General features: G+C 40.0%; 2 protein-coding genes across 2 annotated transcripts; one reads left to right on the top strand and one right to left on the bottom strand.

The window, feature by feature from the left end:
* Positions 1 to 2534: 2534 nt before the first annotated feature.
* On the top strand, positions 2535 to 10266 carry LOC113679619 (uncharacterized). Its single transcript, XM_089198741.1, is given in 5 exon segments — positions 2535 to 2720; positions 2984 to 3061; positions 3760 to 3827; positions 4244 to 8809; positions 9134 to 10266. Coding segments are annotated over 4 exon segments (4872 nt in total). The 5' UTR covers positions 2535 to 2548; the 3' UTR covers positions 8798 to 8809; positions 9134 to 10266.
* Positions 10267 to 13955: 3689 nt separating this feature from the next.
* Positions 13956 to 19751, bottom strand: LOC113671289 (RNA-binding protein 28). The gene is made up of 6 exons (XM_089202067.1): positions 19560 to 19751; positions 19255 to 19449; positions 17991 to 18674; positions 16722 to 17168; positions 15645 to 15909; positions 13956 to 15356 (listed from the first exon to the last, which is right to left on the bottom strand). The coding sequence occupies exons 1-6, from the start codon at positions 19723 to 19725 to the stop codon at positions 14426 to 14428; spliced, it is 2688 nt and encodes an 895-aa protein (XP_089058193.1). The 5' UTR covers positions 19726 to 19751; the 3' UTR covers positions 13956 to 14425.
* Between the last annotated feature and the right edge of the window lie 2 nt (positions 19752 to 19753).

Here is a 19753-nt window from a genome sequence, read left to right as displayed (position 1 = left end):
ATAATTCTGTTAATAAAAAAAAGACTTTGTTCAGCAATTTTTCGATAGCTTTGAGGGACATTTTACACATGCACTTTGTAAAAGAACAGGGTCGATAAACGTGTTTCTTAACGCAATAGGCTCGCGGGGTGTTGGTAGAATTCGTGACGGTAACGCAAACCCTCAAAGGTGTTTCGGTTTCGGATAAGTTTTGCGAATTCTCCCAGCCATACACGCGATAAAATGAAGGAATGAGAGAAAGAGTCTTTTATTGCATTATTTTTTATCCCTGCTTATCCATGCTTACTGGGTACAACTAGCTTGTTTATTGCAACTCACGCATTTTGATAAGGAACAGCCTAGAACGAAGTTTAAACAGATGAGACTACGAAAACAAACAAACAAACAAACAAACAATTGAAAAAACAGACATGACACAACCTGCAGAACTTGACTGGAGCTGTCACGCAATCACAATAGCAGAGGAGGAAACTTTGAGATTTTCATTCTTTCTCTATGATTAAGTATAAAATGTTTTCTTTAGGTTACTTTCATCTGAGTCTCCTCTTTTGATTTTAAACAATGTAACGCATTAAAATCGATTCAATTTTGTTTCTAGCTATGGCAGAGAGCAACCTCCCAAAAACGGGAGAAGAACTGGAGTTGAAAAATGAGTTTCCAGCCACAGGTGAGAAAAAGCAACAGGGAGAGACTTCCTTGTGGTGATTTTGAACCGTTTGTGAATTAATTATATCTTAATTCTGATACACAATTTTTCAATTTTTTGGATCCCTTCGACTTGAAGGTTTTAAGGAATCCACTAAATACGCCAGTATTAGAACGCTAGTTGTAACTGCACATAGTTGTGATCACTAACAAAGTTGAAATATCTTCTCGGTAATTTCAGCGACAGAGGAAAGTCAAGTTACGGCAAGTGACGCTGAACTGGATGTATACAATGACCCCTTAAGAGGTAAGAAAACCAGGTGAAGTAAAATTGTTTGAAAGACTTCCCAGTGAAGTCTTTTTGTCATATTTACATAAAAAATTGCGTATGTCTTGTGAATGAGTTTTTGAAGCAGCAAAAGATCTTCAAATTTCAAACTTTGTTACCAGTAAAATAAAAACAAAGAAAAAATAATTTATTGCTCGATTTGATGGAGCAGAATGCGTAGACATCATTAATTATTTATAGGCAACAAAGCGGCAAATTTGAACGCGACTTTGCTTTGAAGAGCTCATAATTAGAGAAGAATGGGTCAAACTTGGCCCACTAGGCTGAGTTTTAGAAGTGCTTCCTTCTAAATCAACGCACGGCGTTTTAAAGATTAAAAATTTAGCTATAATTTGCACCTAAAATGAATGATATTTGCGAAGTAGAAGTATTTACCTTTTGAATTTGAAGATACTCAAAATTTGGTCATTTTTAATGAGAAAGTTATTTTCGGTGAGGAAGAGCTTTTGGCACCAGTAGACCTATCAAAGTCGAGTATTGAAAAATTTGCCAACGGATAACTTTTTGAGGCTGCCACGAGGAAAGTATTTGACTAAAAGTTACGCTAACACCTGTTTGTCCCTTATTATTCAATACAAGTTTGGCAGAAATTTTACGCAATTTGAGAATTATACAGAGAAGAGGAGGCATTTTGCCTCGGCCGTATCGCCTGTTTTGGTCTTCTAAATATTTTACGCCTCTTTACACAGTTATATCAACACCAGGCCCACGTTGTAAACCTCCAACCAACAAAATGTAGAACCGCTGACTTTCAAAACAGGCGAAATGGCACTTCGCAGGGAAATGTTACTTTCTCAAACCAACTTCTCCAGTTAGCCTCTACGAGTATGTTCTCAATAGACAATTACATGTATGAGAAAACCAAGTGAAAAAAAACTTAAAAAATAATTTTTTTTCGGCGCACTTTTCTGAACGATGGCAAAACCATGAACCCTTGTCACGGGCCCTCAGCACGATGTTTTTTTGTTATCAGAACGTTCACAAGTTTTAACCTTTTTCGATCCTGGCTTTTCTTTGCTTTATTCAATAACTTATGGGGTTTTACATTCTAACTTGATATTTTGGAAAAAATAACCCAGGTGTAAAAGGGTTTTTGGAAAGTCTCACGACCTAAATGTAAACAAAACAGACTTGATTTACTTATAGCCAAGCTACCGCTAAAACCCCTGATAGTCTGTATATTTTTAAACTAACAAAGTGCAAAGATGAACTCTCCTCAAGTGCGATTGTAAACAAAGCTGAGTTGAATTAGGATCTCCCGATAAAACTTTTGATATTTTGGAAAACGTAAGCCAGGTGTAAAAGGGGTTTGTGAAAGCCTCTCGACCAAAATGTAAACCGAGAAACTTGAACTGGTAATAGCCAAGCTACAGCCCAGCCTCCCAACAGCTTACAGATTTTACTTATACAAAATGTTCAAATATTAAACTTTTCTGATTTTTTTTTTCATAACTCTAAGCTCCTTTAACCTAACAGTTCGTTTGGAGGTATAAAGTTGGCATCATCCCTTTAGGGTCGTATTACTAATTACTATATCATTAACACTAAAACGTTATGCTTTCAGGAATAGCGAAAGTATGTCTCGAGGAAGGTAACAAAGAATACAGAAAAGGAGAAGCTAATAACGCGATAAACTCCTACACGGAAGGACTTCAAGTCAACTGCAACGATACACGGCTGAACGCCAAGCTTTACAGCAACAGGGCAGCAGCTCATTTCCATTTAGGTAACAATTTCATATTTAAACATATAAATCTCTCCTGCAGCGTTACAAGATAGCGGAATATATAATCTGCATCAAGAAAAGGAAAAAATCGAGCAACTGCAGAAAAGAGCATAGAAAGAGATATCACCCTTTAGCAGATCAAAATTAAGCAAAGAAATGATCCTCGTAAATGGAGTGCAATTTATGCAATTGTAATTTTTTCAGGCGTCTTTGCTGCTATTGCATGTGATGACCATTTTTTTAAACCTTATTGAATTTCACAGCAAATTACGTGGAATGTCTCAAGGATGCAACGGTTGCTGTTCAATTGGAACCCGTTTTGATCAAAGCTATTAAGAAAGGTGGGTTTTTCAATCATAAGCCATCAACATTCTCTTCTCTGATTTCGTCGAAAGAAAATTTTGTTTATTTGTGGCAGGTGACTGTACCCCAAGTGTCAATTGTCTCTGATTTGTCAATGTCTGTTATGTGAAAAACATAAGAAGATGTCAATAAGCCCTTAAATACCTCCGCCTGGTTAGTTTGACGTTGTAGAGCGCTGAAGGTCGAGGGTTGAAGCCCTAGACCGGACCACCACTCAGAGTCTTAGGATATCTGAGGATAATGTGCTGCCGCCTTAACTATGACAGATGCAAACGGTTTGATATTCATGTCCCGGATAAGGATGGAAAACCGTAAGCCCCGTTTCCTGTATCCTCTCTGTAACTTTTAGCCAGGGACGGTAAAAACCCGACAGGGAGGCACCTGAAAAATTACCTTTCAAATGTTGTAAACTGCTAAATGCAGTCTGCCCGAAACCTTCCTCGAAAAGTGCTGAAAAGTGCTTAAGAGCAAATTAAAATCACAATTGCGCCATATAAATTCATCGTTATCATCATAAATTGATCCTTAATTGGTTGCCGCTTTGCACCAGCTCCTTATTGTTCATTTTCAGTTCTTCCACAAGTTCAAATTTCCCTCATTAACAGAATTTTTTTCCCGGGAAAAATGACAAATTAAGTCGATTACCTCGCACCACCAATTATTCTCTCCTTTTCAGGAGCCAGAGCTTGTGTCGAACTTTGCTTGTATAGAGAAGCAAGGAGCTGGTTGCATATGGGATTGGCCGTATCCTTTAACGAATGTTTTAAACGTGATACCAGATGCAATGCGAAAATCAATACGTTCCAGACGGAGTTCTACACATAATGCAAGCGATGTTCTCTTATACTGCACTTAGCAGTTTAAAGAAGCTAAAATATTATCATGGAGTTCTTTCGATTATTCCACGAAACTTTACTTAAAGAAGAGGCCATATTAACTAATTCTCAGAGGTTCTGCTGAATGCCCCTAATTTTTGTCTTCAGACGAGCATCACCATGACGACCGAACCTAAACTACTAAATGCGCTTCAGAGCTAGTTAACACTCTTGAATAACTTGAAATCAAACCTCTTTAAGAAACCCACGTTCGAATTATCATTCCAATTTTAAAGTTTTATACAATACTCTAGTTATTTTTAAAACACACATTTCATGATTTAGCTACCCTTGACACGTTTTAAGATTGAAAACAATAACAAACGTCTGCTTCAATTAATAAGGAAATCGAATGCTGAACTTAAAGTCAAAGCATACACTTATGCCAGTCTGGGATGTGCTTACTGTAATGCTGGACAGTTCCTCACAGCAATCGAGTACCATCAAAAATGTCTAGAAATTGCTAAAGAAGTGGGAGACAAGGCCGGAGAGGGAAAAAGTTATTGCAATCTCGGCAACGCTTATCAAGGTCTAGGAGAGTTCAAAACAGCCATCAAGTACCATCAACGTCATCTAGAAATTGCTAAAGAAGTGAGAGACAAGGCCAAAGAGGGAAAAAGTTATTGCAATCTCGGCAACGCTTATCGGGGTCTAGGAGAGTTCAAAACAGCCATCAAGTACCATCAACGTGATCTAGAAATTGCTAAAGAAGTGGGAGACAAGGCCGGAGAGGGAAAAAGTTATTGCAATCTCGGCAACGCTTATCAAGATCTAGGAGAGTTCAAAACAGCCATCAAGTACCATCAACGTCATCTAGAAATTGCTAAAGAAGTGGGAGACAAGGCCGGAGAGGGAATAAGTTATTGCAATCTCGGCAACGCTTATTGGGGTCTAGGAGGGTTCAAAACAGCCATCAAGTACCATCAACGTCATCTAGAAATTGCTAAAGAAGTGGGAGACAAGGCCGGAGAGGGAATGAGTTATTACGATCTCGGCAACGCTTATTGGGGTCTAGGAGAGTTCAAAACAGCCATCAAGTACCATCAACGTCGTCTAGAAATTGCTAAAGAAGTGGGAGACAAGGCCGGAGAGGGAAAAAGTTATGGCAATCTCGGCAACGCTTATTGGGGTCTAGGAGAGTTCAAAACAGCCATCAAGTACTATCAACCTCATCTAGAAATTGCTAAAGAAGTGGGAGACAAGGCCGGAGAGGGAATAAGTTATTGCAATCTCGGCAACGCTTATTGGGGTCTAGGAGAGTTCAAAACAGCCATCAAGTACTATCAACGTCATCTAGAAATTGCTAAAGAAGTGGGAGACAAGGCCGGAGAGGGAATAAGTTATTGCAATCTCGGCAACGCTTATCGCGGTCTAGGAGACTTCAAAACAGCCATCAAGTACTATCAACGTCATCTAGAAATTGCTAAAGAAGTGGGAGACAAGGCCGGAGAGGGAATAAGTTATTGCAGTCTCGGCAACGCTTATTGGGGTCTAGGAGGGTTCAAAACAGCCATCAAGTACTATCAACGTGATCTAGAAATTGCTAAAGAAGTGGGAGACAAGGCCGGAGAGGGAAAAAGTTATTGCAATCTCGGCAACGCTTATTGGGGTCTAGGAGAGTTCAAAACAGCCATCAAGTACTATCAACCTCATCTAGAAATTGCTAAAGAAGTGGGAGACAAGGCCGGAGAGGGAATAAGTTATGGCAATCTCGGCAACGCTTATCAAGATCTAGGAGAGTTCAAAACAGCCATCAAGTACCATCAACGTCGTCTAGAAATTGCTAAAGAAGTGGGAGACAAGGCCGGAGAGGGAAAAAGTTATGGCAATCTCGGCAACGCTTATTGGGGTCTAGGAGAGTTCAAAACAGCCATCAAGTACCATCAACGTGATCTAGAAATTGCTAAAGAAGTGGGAGACAAGGCCGGAGAGGGAAAAAGTTATGGCAATCTCGGCAACGCTTATCAAGATCTAGGAGAGTTCAAAACAGCCATCAAGTACCATCAACGTCGTCTAGAAATTGCTAAAGAAGTGGGAGACAAGGCCGGAGAGGGAAAAAGTTATGGCAATCTCGGCAACGCTTATTGGGGTCTAGGAGAGTTCAAAACAGCCATCAAGTACCATCAACGTCATCTAGAAATTGCTAAAGAAGTGGGAGACAAGGCCGGAGAGGGAATAAGTTATTGCAATCTCGGCAACGCTTATTGGGGTCTAGGAGAGTTCAAAACAGCCATCAAGTACTATCAACCTCATCTAGAAATTGCTAAAGAAGTGGGAGACAAGGCCGGAGAGGGAATAAGTTATGGCAATCTCGGCAACGCTTATCAAGGTCTAGGAGAGTTCAAAACAGCCATCAAGTACCATCAACGTCGTCTAGAAATTGCTAAAGAAGTGGGAGACAAGGCCGGAGAGGGAAAAAGTTATGGCAATCTCGGCAACGCTTATTGGGGTCTAGGAGAGTTCAAAACAGCCATCAAGTACCATCAACGTCATCTAGAAATTGCTAAAGAAGTGGGAGACAAGGCCGGAGAGGGAAAAAGTTATGGCAATCTCGGCAACGCTTATCAAGATCTAGGAGAGTTCAAAACAGCCATCAAGTACCATCAACGTCGTCTAGAAATTGCTAAAGAAGTGGGAGACAAGGCCGGAGAGGGAATAAGTTATGGCAATCTCGGCAACGCTTATTGGGGTCTAGGAGAGTTCAAAACAGCCATCAAGTACCATCAACGTGATCTAGAAATTGCTAAAGAAGTGGGAGACAAGGCCGGAGAGGGAAAAAGTTATGGCAATCTCGGCAACGCTTATCAAGATCTAGGAGAGTTCAAAACAGCCATCAAGTACCATCAACGTCATCTAGAAATTGCTAAAGAAGTGGGAGACAAGGCCGGAGAGGGAAAAGGTTATGGCAATCTCGGCAACGCTTATTGGGGTCTAGGAGAGTTCAAAACAGCCATCAAGTACCATCAACGTCATCTAGAAATTGCTAAAGAAGTGGGAGACAAGGCCGGAGAGGGAAAAAGTTATGGCAATCTCGGCAACGCTTATCGCGGTCTACGACAGTTCAAAACAGCAATCGAGTACTATCAACGTGGGCTAGAAATTGCTAAACAAGTGGGAGACAAGGCTGGAGAGGGCAGAAGTTATGGCTGTCTCGGCAGCGCTTATATCAGCCTGAGACAGTTCAAAGTAGCAATCGAGTACCATCAACGTCATCTAGAAATTGCTAAAGAAGTGGGGGACAAGGCCGAAGAGGGAAGAAGTTATTGCAATCTCGGCAGTATTCATCTTCATCAAGGAGAGTTGAAAATGGCAATCGAGTCTTATCAACGTCACTTAGAAATATCCATAGAAGTGAGAGACAAGACTGGTGAGGCGTGCTCACTCTGTTCCCTTGGAAGGAGTTTTGAGTGCCAAGGAAATCTTATGATGGCCATCCACTATTATCACTCGAGCGTAGAGTTGTATGATGATATCGGGGCCAGTCTTCGACCCAACGATCAGTGGACGATTTCCTATCGTAATCAGCACCAAAGTGCATACAGTGGTTTGTGGCGTATTAATCTCAATCAAGGTAAAGTTGTAGAGGCTCTTCTTGCCGCAGAGAAAGGACGTGCTCAAGCTCTGAGAGATCTCATGGCCACAAAATATCAGCCTGGAGATTCTTCAACGCAAAGCGCATCGTGCGTTTCTCTGAGTTGGGTTCCATTGAGCACAGTTTTTATAGCTATTAATGGACCATGCGTTTACTTCTGGGTTTGCCTCAGTGAAGATAATATCCAGATGAGAGAGGTACACGTCAACAATTATAAGTATGAGGATGAATTGGAAGTTTTTATAAGGCAACTGAACAAAACTGCTCTGAAGGAGATCGGTGCAAGAGATACTGTTACAATCGAAACTCCTACGTTTGATTCGTCGACAGAAGAGGAGGTGGCCAATGATGTGATCCGAGTTGATGTGAGGCACTCCCAATCAAGTGCTTTAAAGAAGCTGCATGACATCATCGTTACTCCTATTGCTGATCTAATCGAAGGAAACGAGCTGACATTCGTTCCTGAGGGGCCATTTTGTCTTGTACCTTATGCAGCATTGGAGAACTCGAACTCATCATATCTGAGTGATTCTTTCAGAATTCGTGTGCTTCCCTCTCTGACGACGTTGCAACTAATTCATGATTGTCCAGCTGACTTTCACATGAAGACTGGTGCATTGCTTGTCGGCGACCCATGTTTCAAACATATCATATATCAGGGAAATCTTTTGGTGCAACTTCCAGGAGCAAGGAAAGAGGTGGAGATGATCGGACGTATCCTCAATGCTTCCCCCCTCACTGGAGAAATGGCAACAAAACATGAAGTGTTAAAACGAATATCATCAGTGGCGTTAGTTCATATTGCAGCGCATGGTAAAATGGAAACTGGAGAAGTTATCTTGGCACCAAACCCCACAAGAGAAAACCCTCAGCCACAAGAGGAAGACTATCTTCTGACGATGAAAGATGTGATGGAAGCTGGGTTGCGAGCACGTCTGGTTGTACTTAGCTGCTGTCACACTGCTTGTGGGTAGGTTATGGCCGAGGGTGTGGTCGGCATGGCGCGTGCCCTTTTGGCTGCCGGTGCCAGATCTGCTGTGGTAACCTTGTGGGCGATTGGCGACGAGGGAACCCTGGAGTTCATGAGTTTCTTCTACGATGCACTTTCCAAAGGCAAGAAGGCAAGTGAAGCTCTCAATCAGGCCATGAAGTGTATGAAAGAAATCGAAAAGTTCAAGGAGGTGATGCACTGGGCACCATTTGTACTCATTGGTGACGACGTCAACCTGGATTTCAATGATATTTAGAAGCTGAAGCAAGTAAATATTCTGTTCATACATTCTATTCAATACAAAGTTACATTAAATCATAATTATTGCCTATATGTGAGCACTGATACTCGCGTGTTATTTTCCTTTCAGTTGGGTTACGAATTTATTTTTCGCTCCGGCAAATTGAGATGCAGTACAATCAAGTGGACACGTTTACGCTGATAACATTCTTTTTAGGAAAAATTAGGAGTAAAAAAGCAAGTTTCTTTTAAAACAATCCTTTTGTGCAATGTATCGTTTCATGTGCTAGGAAATATTTCATGGCAACTCAACCATTCCGGCCCCCTAAACTTAGATTCTTTTATTTTTCAGCTCAGGCAGTTATATCATTGGAATCCCAGGGAGTTTTCGGATACCAACAAAACGCTGATATTTGGACCAGAAACCAGTAAGCTACCGATGAAATCTATGTCAAGAGTCTTATTTTCAAAGCAGGAAGAACCAAAAGACGGCGAAAGTCAAGTTTAACAAGAGAACGGATTTCCTTTGATTCAAAAGTTGACTTTTTGCTTGTTTGAACTGCTCTTACGAGCTTCATTTTTGATATCCTTCTCAAACTACTGTTGTCTTTTTTTTTTTATATGATGTCTTGAAATTATCACGATTAGCTATGTAAAAAGTTATTTTTAATCTAAGTATTACCTACTAAGAGGATTAAGGCATTACGTTTACGTCGAAGTTGAAACGTCTTGAAAACGTTTTTCACAGTTTTTTTACAGATTTTTCTCAATCGGTTTTTTTCTCATGAGTGATGTAAAGCTGTTACAGCCATGTGCATGTGTGGAGAATTTCCATGGAAATTGGAGAATAATCAGTTGTCCGATTGCTCGACTATCTTAGTTTATGTGAGATGAAAATTGTGATCAACTTTTCGAGGATTTGTACCCAGTCATTGGAACTTAAAGTTAGTTTCTGCCGATCAGAATTTGGTTCATCTGGACTTAAAATGACAGATTTTGGCCGTAATGGCCAGGATTTAGTATTGGTATTAGTTAATTTTCTGAGATTTCTCCTTAAATTTTGAATGCGATAAATTGTGTTATTTTTTACAAGCAGAACGATGCATTTTAAGTATATTGTTTGAACTAAGAGCTAGTCTAAAGGCAAAACGAGAAGTTTTATTTTAATTTTAGTTACTGGCCTACAAAGCAACAAAAGAAGCTCAGAACGAGCTAGAAAGTTGGAGCCAAATTATTTTATTTAGTTTCTCCGATTAGATTGTTTACTTATTATCTAAGTACAATAAACTAACATTTGAATGTCAAATAATGAAACAAATCGCTTGGCATTTTGTTAGGATAGAAGAGGAAATCAATAACAAAGGGAAAAAATTTCTGCATCAAACTGCATAAGCCATTTCTTGTCGTTTGAAGTAATGAGTGCGCCTATGTCTTATTCGCTTAATAACTTTTGCCCATTTCTTTCAATAAATTTATTGAATGAGAGATAAACTTCGATATTTTGTGACTCTATAACTGTTAGTATCGATCACTGACTGCCGTTTCTTAGGATGTCACGCGTTAGACATTCTTTAGCACGTTATGCGACAGATGTGATGTTTTGTCATATCTTTTCGTTTGAAGAAGTGAGCGCACCTATGTCTAATTAGCTCAACTTTCGCCCATTTCCTTGGATAGAGTTATTAAATAAGATACAAACCTCGATTTTTTTTCAGATTTTATAACTGCTAGTTTCATTGGCAGCCGTTCCTCAGGATGTCACGCGACGCGCTTCTATAGCATGTAAGGCGACATGATGTTTTGTCATATATCTTTGAAGAGGCAAGAAAAAAGAAATTACCTTTCACTTTGGGAGATGGTGCTTTATTCCATTTATAGAAAGAGTCCTCCTCATGGGAGGTACCCAAAGTCGGTGTGGTTCCTCGAGTGTAGAAAATATTGATGAGTTTTTTTTCCACGATTGCAAACTTAACTAAAACAGCTTAACTTACTTAAAACTGAAGAGGGCCGACCGAGGAGAACTTTTTACGGCTAACAGTTAAAATTTTGGCCATTTTTCTGCTGCGGTTAACTCAGAATAACACAAAATAACACTTTGTAAGAGAGGAAAGATTTTTAAGGATAATTTTTGCTACAACTAAGGGTTGAAATTTCAAGTAACAATTCTTAAGTCCAACAGCTAGTTTTATGACTGATTTACGGCTAACGGTTAACCCTATGGGGACCCTCGACTGGGTGACATGCAAGATGCGAAATAATAATGGTTTAAGAGGGTGGCATTTTCAACTCGAATTCAGAACTAGACCTTTTAGGTAAAAACAAGCCGTGGAAAAATCCTGGAGGCAAGGATTAACCTGGGAGAGCCGAAAATTAACTTATCAAACGTAAATTCAGAAACTCATATATTTTCTTTGTATCACTCTTGTATTTAATGTCTCGTAGATATTATTCAGTACCTGACATATACATATAAATATATATATATATATATATATATATATACACACACACATATACGCATTTTAAGTTCATCCGAACATATTAATGACACTGCAGATAACACCAACACAAAAGATGCACCGACAGAAGAATACATGCCCACTTAACGGAAACTGCCTCCAATCATCTCTAATCTACCATGCCACCGTCACACGTTAGGACAACGGCACCATTGAAACATACATCGGACTTACAGAAAACGATTTCAAGACTAGATACAGAAACCACACCGCATCATTCCGACACACAAAACACAGAAACTCTACCGAACTCAGCAAACATATCTGGACTCTTAAAGAAAATAACTTTAACCACTTTATTTCATGGCGCATCCTTTCATCAAGATCACCCTACAACAGCGCAAACAAAAGATGCAACTTCTGCCTCAAAGAAAAATTGCTCATCATCCGCCGACCCGAATTATCATCACTCAATAAACGTAATGAACTCGTGTCCTCACCACAGAAACAAAGCGTTCCTGCGTAACAATTGAACTAAGCATCGAAATTAACCGACACGCCTACTATGCAAATTTGTAAAGTATGTAAACGATGGTACGAATATACTTAACAAAATCCCCTGATAAGAGAGCAATCACAAACAGGCTTGGTAGAAAAGTATAGTCTCTCTGTTTTTTCCTCCCAGCGCAACACACACACGCACACACCCACGCATGTGCGTGCGTGTGTGTGTGTTGTAAAGTATTTTACAAGGAAGCCATTTCAGTGCAAGTCTCGAACTGTGAGGCGGCTTGACCGCGCTTTGTTTTCCTTTAAGAGAAAATAAAGATATGTTTATCTTTGAGTTCTGTTCGCTTAGGAATCTCGTTATGTATATAATAAATAAGTCATTATTCACTCGTTGTGAATAAAAATCGTACGCGCTCATCAACCGTGAAATAACCAATAAATATACTCTCGACAATGCAAATTCAGGCAGCATACAGGACTCTAGTCACATAGTAACCCAGTTCATGGTCATAGTAAACTCGCAAATACCGTCATCCATTTAGTAAAAAACCCGACCCTTATAATCGAAACTGGTCAAGTACTACGAGCTTAGGACAATGAAAAAATTTTAGGCAGAGTTCTCATGAGGAATCGAACCTCAGACCTTCGGATTTATATAAGTTGATGTCGCGCGATCTCACGAACGGGTGGCCGACGTCTTTTTTTTTTCTTTTCCTTTTTTCTGCTGATATGTTTCGGCCCGTGCAACAGATTAAGTGGAAACAATCAAAAGTCTAATAATTGCTCTGTTCAGTCAACAATATGGAGAATGGGAGGCCCACACCTGCTTTCCACTCTTCAGTCTTTTAAAAAAAACTGCTTGACTTTGAACAGCCAATTACCTATGTTACACAAGAAAGAGGGTGGCAAGGGGTTTTAGACTGACGCACGATCAAGGCCAAAATGTACGTGAAGCGTCAATTTTACAGAAAGGCAAGCGTGTTTCGTAAATTTATAACCAGCGCAAGGCGTCATTCGCCTCCCCGCCAAATACATGATTGACGAGTGTCTTCTTTCTTTTCTTGAAAACCTAAAGATTTCCTTGAAACGTTGCCCACAAGTGGAAAGATTTGAAGTTTAGTCTCCTTATTAGTTCGTGACGCGTAAAATGCTGTTTAAAGTACTCTTGACGCGAGACTTTTGCGGAAAGTTGTGCGTGAAATAGGATCAGGACCTTTGATTCCCTTAAGGAAGGCGGAGAAGACACATGTACTCTGGTGCGGCAATGACTTTCCGACAGAGATCGTTGAACGTGATGCGGTCACTTGAGAATCCCAATCGTCTTAAAGAAAAGATTCTTTCGTTTAATTTTTTGGCGTCACGTAAAATCAACTGAACCCGGCCCACTCACGTTTTCCTTCTTCACAAGGCCTATTCCACTTGCATCGTATCTCGCAGATTTCCCATGAATCCTTTCGTTTTTTCCTGGTTTACGGCCGGACCTCTTAAGCTTGCGCAATGTAGGTCATGTGATAATACACTTGAGAATTGTTTCTCTCAAATTTCGTCGTCTCACGTGCAGATGCAAGTTTTTTTTACCAAAGACATGGGAGGGAATTCCCCAGGGGTTTCAATTGGGAGATTAAAATTAACCGCTAAAGAGCTCTACTAGCAAGTAAGCAAAAAGCGGATCAACATCAGTATCTGGGGCAACTGTGGGCAGTTGCCCAGATACTGATATTGATTCCAAAAAGCTTTTAGGGTTTTTTGTGTTTATTCATGAAAGCAGACGATATGAATAACTTTTATTAACCATGAAAAAAAGTTGCACGTTGAAATTATTCGAGACCGGAGCTTTCAGTAACAACGCTGTGTTTGGTGACTAACCCACGACACTGAAAGGTTCAAAATCTCAATTGTAATTGGACTGTTTACTTCATACCTGTCTTCGTTTATTAGTTTTTCCGATTTTTCGAGGTATTCTTGTGCAATCGCCATTATTACCGTTCGCTTGGTCAGCATGCATTCAGTTCATGTTAGACAAACCATTGTAAACTATTTAACTTTAGTTCTTGCTGCTACTGTTACGAAGATGGATTGATCACCAATTAACGCTCGTTCGGCGAACTCCTACTTTGCCTGATTCTGCTTTCCACTCGACTTTTCCACCACACTTCTCGCTCACGTTTTCCATTTGTATTTGTTCTTATCAAAAACGGAGCGTTTAAGCAAACCACGTTTATTTACAAAACGCGGAGCAGCAGGAAGGTTTTTAGAAGTACATCGAATTAATTGATTTGTTTTTGGTTCTGTTTACTTATTTCTTGAAATATGAGAACACAAAAATTCATAAAAAGCTTTACCAAGCATCGCGTGAACAAGAAGAGACACATACGCCTTGCGAAAGATCACTTTCGGTTAAGGCCCATGTGGCGGAAAAACTCTCATTTTAGCCCAAGTTCTCGTGCATTACTGAAACCAACGCTTACGTTCTGTAGATGATTTATCGTTGTCCATTCCAAATAATTTGTTCTTACACTTGGACAAAATTTTAGAAAACTATGTTTTGTTCGGGTGCTCTCTCTTTTTTATTAAAGGTCCTTTCCTTTCCCTATTTGGACAACAGAAGGTTTAAGCAACACTGAACTACATGTCTTGCTCATCCAAGGAAGATTTATCCATTTAGCTTCGGTAGATTACTGAAACCAACGCGTGCGTTTTAAGGATGATTCATTATTATCCATTCCAAACAGTTTGTTCTTGTACTTAGACACCATCTGAGAGAACTTCGACTCGTCGTTCTGCTCCTGTTGTCGTTTCCGGGCGCCTTTCCTCTTTCTATTTGGGGCATCGGAGGTTTTGCTCACTTTAAATTCACTGTTTTGTCTTTCTTTTGAAGCTCTATTTACCATTTTAAGGTAGGGACTAACATTTGGGGCGGTACCTGATGTGACTTTGGTACGAGAATTGTTTCTAAGAACCAAAGAAGATTGTTTATTTCTTCCAACATTCTTTTTACCTCGCTTCGACTCAGATTCTGTAACGTCCATTCTAGACAAATTTTTAAATTTCTTTGCTTTCGATGAGGATAAGTTTGAACTGTTCACTGCCTTAACAACTTTGTTTCTTTCCTGCGCTATTTTGCCGCCTTCGCTGTCCTTGCCCTCTTCCAATTTTCGTTTCTTTCTCGCTTCTCTCTTTCTCACTCGTTTTTCTCTTCGCTTCTGATTTCGCTCCAGCCTTCTCTCCTTATTCGTCCTGGGTTGTTCATCGCGCGCATGCTCGTCGACGCTCTGCTGCTGCTTGTGCTGAGCCTTCTCTACATGACGCTGCTTCGCCTTGAGGACGAGGCTATTTTCTATCGAGAAATCCACAATTGGTCGACGATCCGGTCCAAATATGGCGGGATTGTTATTGGTGACTCTCAGGACGGCAAGAGCGTCTTTGTGATTGGTGAATTCTATGAATCCGTATCCCATGGAACGTCCACGGCCTGTGCTGTCTAACCTATCTTTACTCCGGATAATCAGCACTTTCTTCACGCGCATCCTCTTTCCTGTGGCGGTGCCGAAGATCTCTTGCAATTTCTTGTCGTCTACATTTAGAGGCAGGTTTCGAACACAAAGCCTGGAAACACAAAAGATGAATATTTAACAGTGCTTGCAGTAAGTCATTCAATTTACTTTACCACAGCTAAAGAAATAACGACACTACGCAGCAATTCGTGATAAAATAAACAACAAAAACAACACAAAATAAAAACAAACGAAACAAAAACCATGGAAATATATGGAAAATCCATAATAACGAACGCCCAAAACTCTGAAAAGCCCATATTCCCCATAATAAGCGAGAAGGAACATGGAATAGGAAGCGTGTTCACTGCACTGCAGCCAATCAAAAAAAGACACTCACCGGGTTGTTGAGACGAAATTATTTGGATTTTCTAGCTTTGCTTTCTTCTCTGCTTCAGCTTTCTGTCTCTTCACTAAATCAGCTTTAGACAAGCCCTGAGCAGCTTCTGAGCCTGGTGTAATTAAACCTTCTTTAGCCAGGTATAAATTACGTTTGTCCCTTGTATCCTTGGTTCCGTCCAGCTTCTTTTCCTTTGCTAGTTCTGCCGCCTTTCCACGCGTTACTGCTTTCGTCACATTCAGTTTAAAATTGTCCAAGGAAATGCCTGGGGAATCGACAACGAGAGAACGGTTCAATGGCATCGCAAAGTCTTAAATGATTGCATTCCCATAGTGCTGCTGCGCTAAAAACTCGACTGTGGGCATCTACGCCGCAATCTGACTGCATGCCCGTGACGTAACGGTCCCATTTCCGTTTTGGTCATGTCTTGATGCTCTCCTGACGTTTTTTTTCTGAGTGTGTTTTGACGTTTTGTGTCAATGGCAAGAACACCACTGAACAACCGTCTTTGAACCTAACGTTGTGATTTAGCGTGTGCGACCATGTTAGGGAGCTAATTTAAAGATGACAGCACCATTCAATTGATGAGTTTTTAGCAGATTTGAGGACAATTTTCGAACGTTGAGGTTACACTCACGAATCTCAAAACGGGATAAGTAACAGATGTTTGAATAGCTGAGAACATTCCTCTTTGAATAATCATTCGCAGAGAACAATAAATGAAAGTGGGGGACGCGGTGAGCTGATACACGCGCGCTGGACTCTAGCTCAAGCTTTCACTGTAGCTCGTAGTGCTCATAGCAATAAATTGGCGAGAGTATTCTCGGGTACAACGTAGAACCCACCAGAGATTTGAATGAGGGTAAAATGAGAAAAAAAATAATAATGGGGGCAGTAGCAAAACTCTCAGTCACTCAGTTTCACAATGAAAACCAGAATTTCACTTGGATTTCACCGGCAACTTTACTTTTAGGGAGACTTGAACCTATAACAATGTATGTGGTCTGATGAAAATCGGCGAAACACGTAGATGGTTTTGAAACAAGACATTTTCTTAAGTTTACACAACATTCTTACCGGATCCATCTTTGTCTGCTTCCACAAGACACTTTTCGGCGCCTTCAACCGTTTTAAACTTCACGAACGCCATTCCACGGCTGTGACCGGTCCTTTTGTCCTCAACCATCTTACAATAGTCTACCTCTCCAAATTGTTCAAACAATTCGTAAAGTGATTCCTCGCTAGTGTCAAACGATATGTTCCGGATGAATAAAGTCTTGCCTTCTTTGACATCTGAGGGTTGCTTAGTTTTCTTGGCTTTCGAGGCTTCTTCCTCCTGTTCGTGTTCTTGATCGCTGACTTCATTTTTCTCCTCCTCTTCATCGTCTCCAGTATCAGAGCTGCCAGATTTTTCTTCGTCTGATTCAACATCGGAGTCATCGTTAGAAACATCAACACTGATGTCTTCATCTTGGTTATCATCTGTGTTCTCATCTGTGACTCTCGTCTTTTCGGCCTGTGTTTCTATTTCATGGAAATAGGAACAAAAAAATCAATGGCCTGAAACTGTCAAAAACTGCTGCATATTTTAGGGAACTGAATAAATTTTGAGCCTTTTTCTTTGACGTACAAAATTACGTTAAAAGCAAAGGAAAGAACAACATATCATCTTGCTATAATAATAAATAACCGAACAAAACTTGGAACGTAGAAAGTAAACTAAAGATAAATAAACGTCAAACTTTGACATCCTAGGTTAATTTTGAGCTCTAATGGTGATCAAAGATGCATTAACCCTTTAACTCCCAGAGGTCATCAAAATGTAACTTCTCCCTAAAATATCCATACATTATCCATCAAACAGGTAATGAGAATACTCAAACTTATCTGGCTGAAGTTGTCATTTTGATCTAACACCAAATTCTTATAACTAATTTACAACGAAATATGTAGCAGCTAGAGAGGAGAATTAACAATCAGATCTTGGGAGTAAAGGGTTAATTCACAATTTCCCTGGGAACTACAGGCTTGTTTGTAAGACACTTATTTTCATCTCACTCTGCCTTATTTTTTGGGGCTTTGTGAAAGCTAATACTACCAGAAAATTAACTCATAGTACTTCAAAAACCGTCTATTATTTTTTTTGATACCATCTCCTTGGTAAACACCTCTGCTGCAGCATGGTGCACAATTACAATGGAACTCACAACATGACTGTAACAGGGAAACTGGAAAATGGACAGAAAATTTAAACCAAGGAAACACAACTAAAACATCTATACATCTACCTAATAGCAAATGCACACCAATAAATACATGTAAAATGAAAAAGGAACATTTACAGACCTTCCATGCCTTTCTTCTCCTTATAGTCAGATTTGGCCAGGGCCCAGTCAACAGCAACAGGTCTTCCAGCAATCTCCTTCATGTTTGTCTCTTTGATGGCCTTTGCAGCCTCAAAAACATTACAAAACTGTACAAACCCAAAACCAAGCCGATGCTTTCGTTTTCCATCCATCTTGGTTGGAATGTGAACATCAGAGATCTGGCCAAACTGCGTGAAAAACTTTCTGAGGTCTTCTTCATTGCACTTAAATGATAAATTTCTGACAATGAGCTTGGATTTTTTTAAAGACCTCTGGCTAGGTGTCTTCCCTTCTTTAGAGAGAAGTGAAACTCCAATAGTATTGCCTTTAAAAATCTTTCCACTGAGTTTCCTTACAGCTTCTCTGGCATCTTTATGGGTCTGATAAACGACAAATGCAGTTGATGTATCCTGTCCCTCTGCTGGGAATGTAACCTTTTCTACAGGCCCAATCTTACGAAATTTTTTTCTAATATGGTTCTGATTAAGGCCTTCAGCAAGTTTTGTCAGTGTAATTGTTCTACCCATATCATTTTTTGGTTCTCTGCGCTGGGATTTAATTGTGCTTTCCCCTTGATCAATGCTCTTCAACTTCTTTTGGGGTGGAGTTTCATTTTCGTTTTCATCCAAGGCCATTGTTTGGAGTCCCTCATCTTCAATTTTCTCTAAATGTAACACAACCAAAAACATGTTAACCTTTTGGCCCTAAGAGTGACTAACCTCTAATTTCTCCTTAAAATATCATGCCCAAATCACATATCAAGATCAAGAAGGAAATCATCAACAATTTAAGATGCTCTTGATAGTTAAACAAATTCTCTTGTGATCAGCATCTCAGCAAACAAAGAGAACAGTATGGAGAATATACTTACTGATGTTAAGGTGTTGGAGGTTAATTTTGAAACAGCATTGCAAAAAAAATTAAAACCAACTGCAATATATGAAAATTTGGCTTTATCAACTGAGCTGATAATGTGAATTGGCCACTGTAAAGATCGAGTTGCTAAAGGTGACTTTGAGAGTGCTAGTCCTTTGTCAATTTGTTATCAAGAAGGGCTAGTGCTCAGAAAGTCAACTTCAGAAACTATTTGTCATGGCAAATATATTGGTACATTATCAAATCCTCAAATGAAACCAACTTATCATGTGACACCCACCACCCACCCCTCCCCGGTGCAGCACTACACTTGCCCCCTTTATTTAACCGCAATATATGTTTGCTTTATGTTTATGACCGTAACTCACTTTGACTGTAATCATTTTTAACCTCAGGATGCAATTCCCGTTCTCTTTTTCTCTTTTCATGTTTGGGTTTTTTATTTGCAAAGCAAACACTGAGTTGTCGTCCTCCAAATGATTTCACAACATCTATAGCCCTTTGTGCATCTTCGGCGAGCGCAAATGTAACGTAACCAAATCCTCTACAGGAGTTCTTGACATCTGAAATAGAACACGTTGGTTGATTATTCGAGTGAAGCTAAGCTTATATTCAAACGGTAGATATGTATACGACCATGCCACGTGCGAGTCTGCGAGAAGCTTAATCTTACCTTTGTCTCGAATCACAAAACTACGTTTGATAGGTCCAACGTCACTGAATATATTTTCGAGATCTTGGTCCTTCGTAGAAAAGGGTAGATTTCGTACAAATAGCACCTTCTCAGAAACTGCCGAACCATCTTTTACTTTGCTATCTTCGTTACGATCAGCCGCCATGTTGGATTGCTGAGGATACCTCACGAGT

Source organism: Pocillopora damicornis, chromosome 3 (assembly GCF_964200805.1).
Source record: "Pocillopora damicornis chromosome 3, jaPocDami1.2, whole genome shotgun sequence".
NCBI classification, from domain to species: domain Eukaryota; kingdom Metazoa; phylum Cnidaria; class Anthozoa; order Scleractinia; family Pocilloporidae; genus Pocillopora; species Pocillopora damicornis.
The sequence above is the reverse complement of the archived record's forward strand: the minus strand, read 5'-3'. Positions and strand labels throughout refer to the sequence as shown.

Excerpts from the sequence above, each read along its gene's own strand:
- LOC113671289 (XM_089202067.1), bottom strand. The coding sequence starts at position 19,725 with ATGGCGGCTGATCGTAACGAAGATAGCAAAGTAAAAGATGGTTCGGCA. Across the intron at positions 17,169-17,990 it reads GGAGAAGAAAGGCATGGAAG|AAACACAGGCCGAAAAGACG; the intron begins GTCTGTAAATGT and ends TCCATGAAATAG. Across the intron at positions 15,910-16,721 it reads AGCAGACAAAGATGGATCCG|GCATTTCCTTGGACAATTTT; the intron begins GTAAGAATGTTG and ends TCGATTCCCCAG.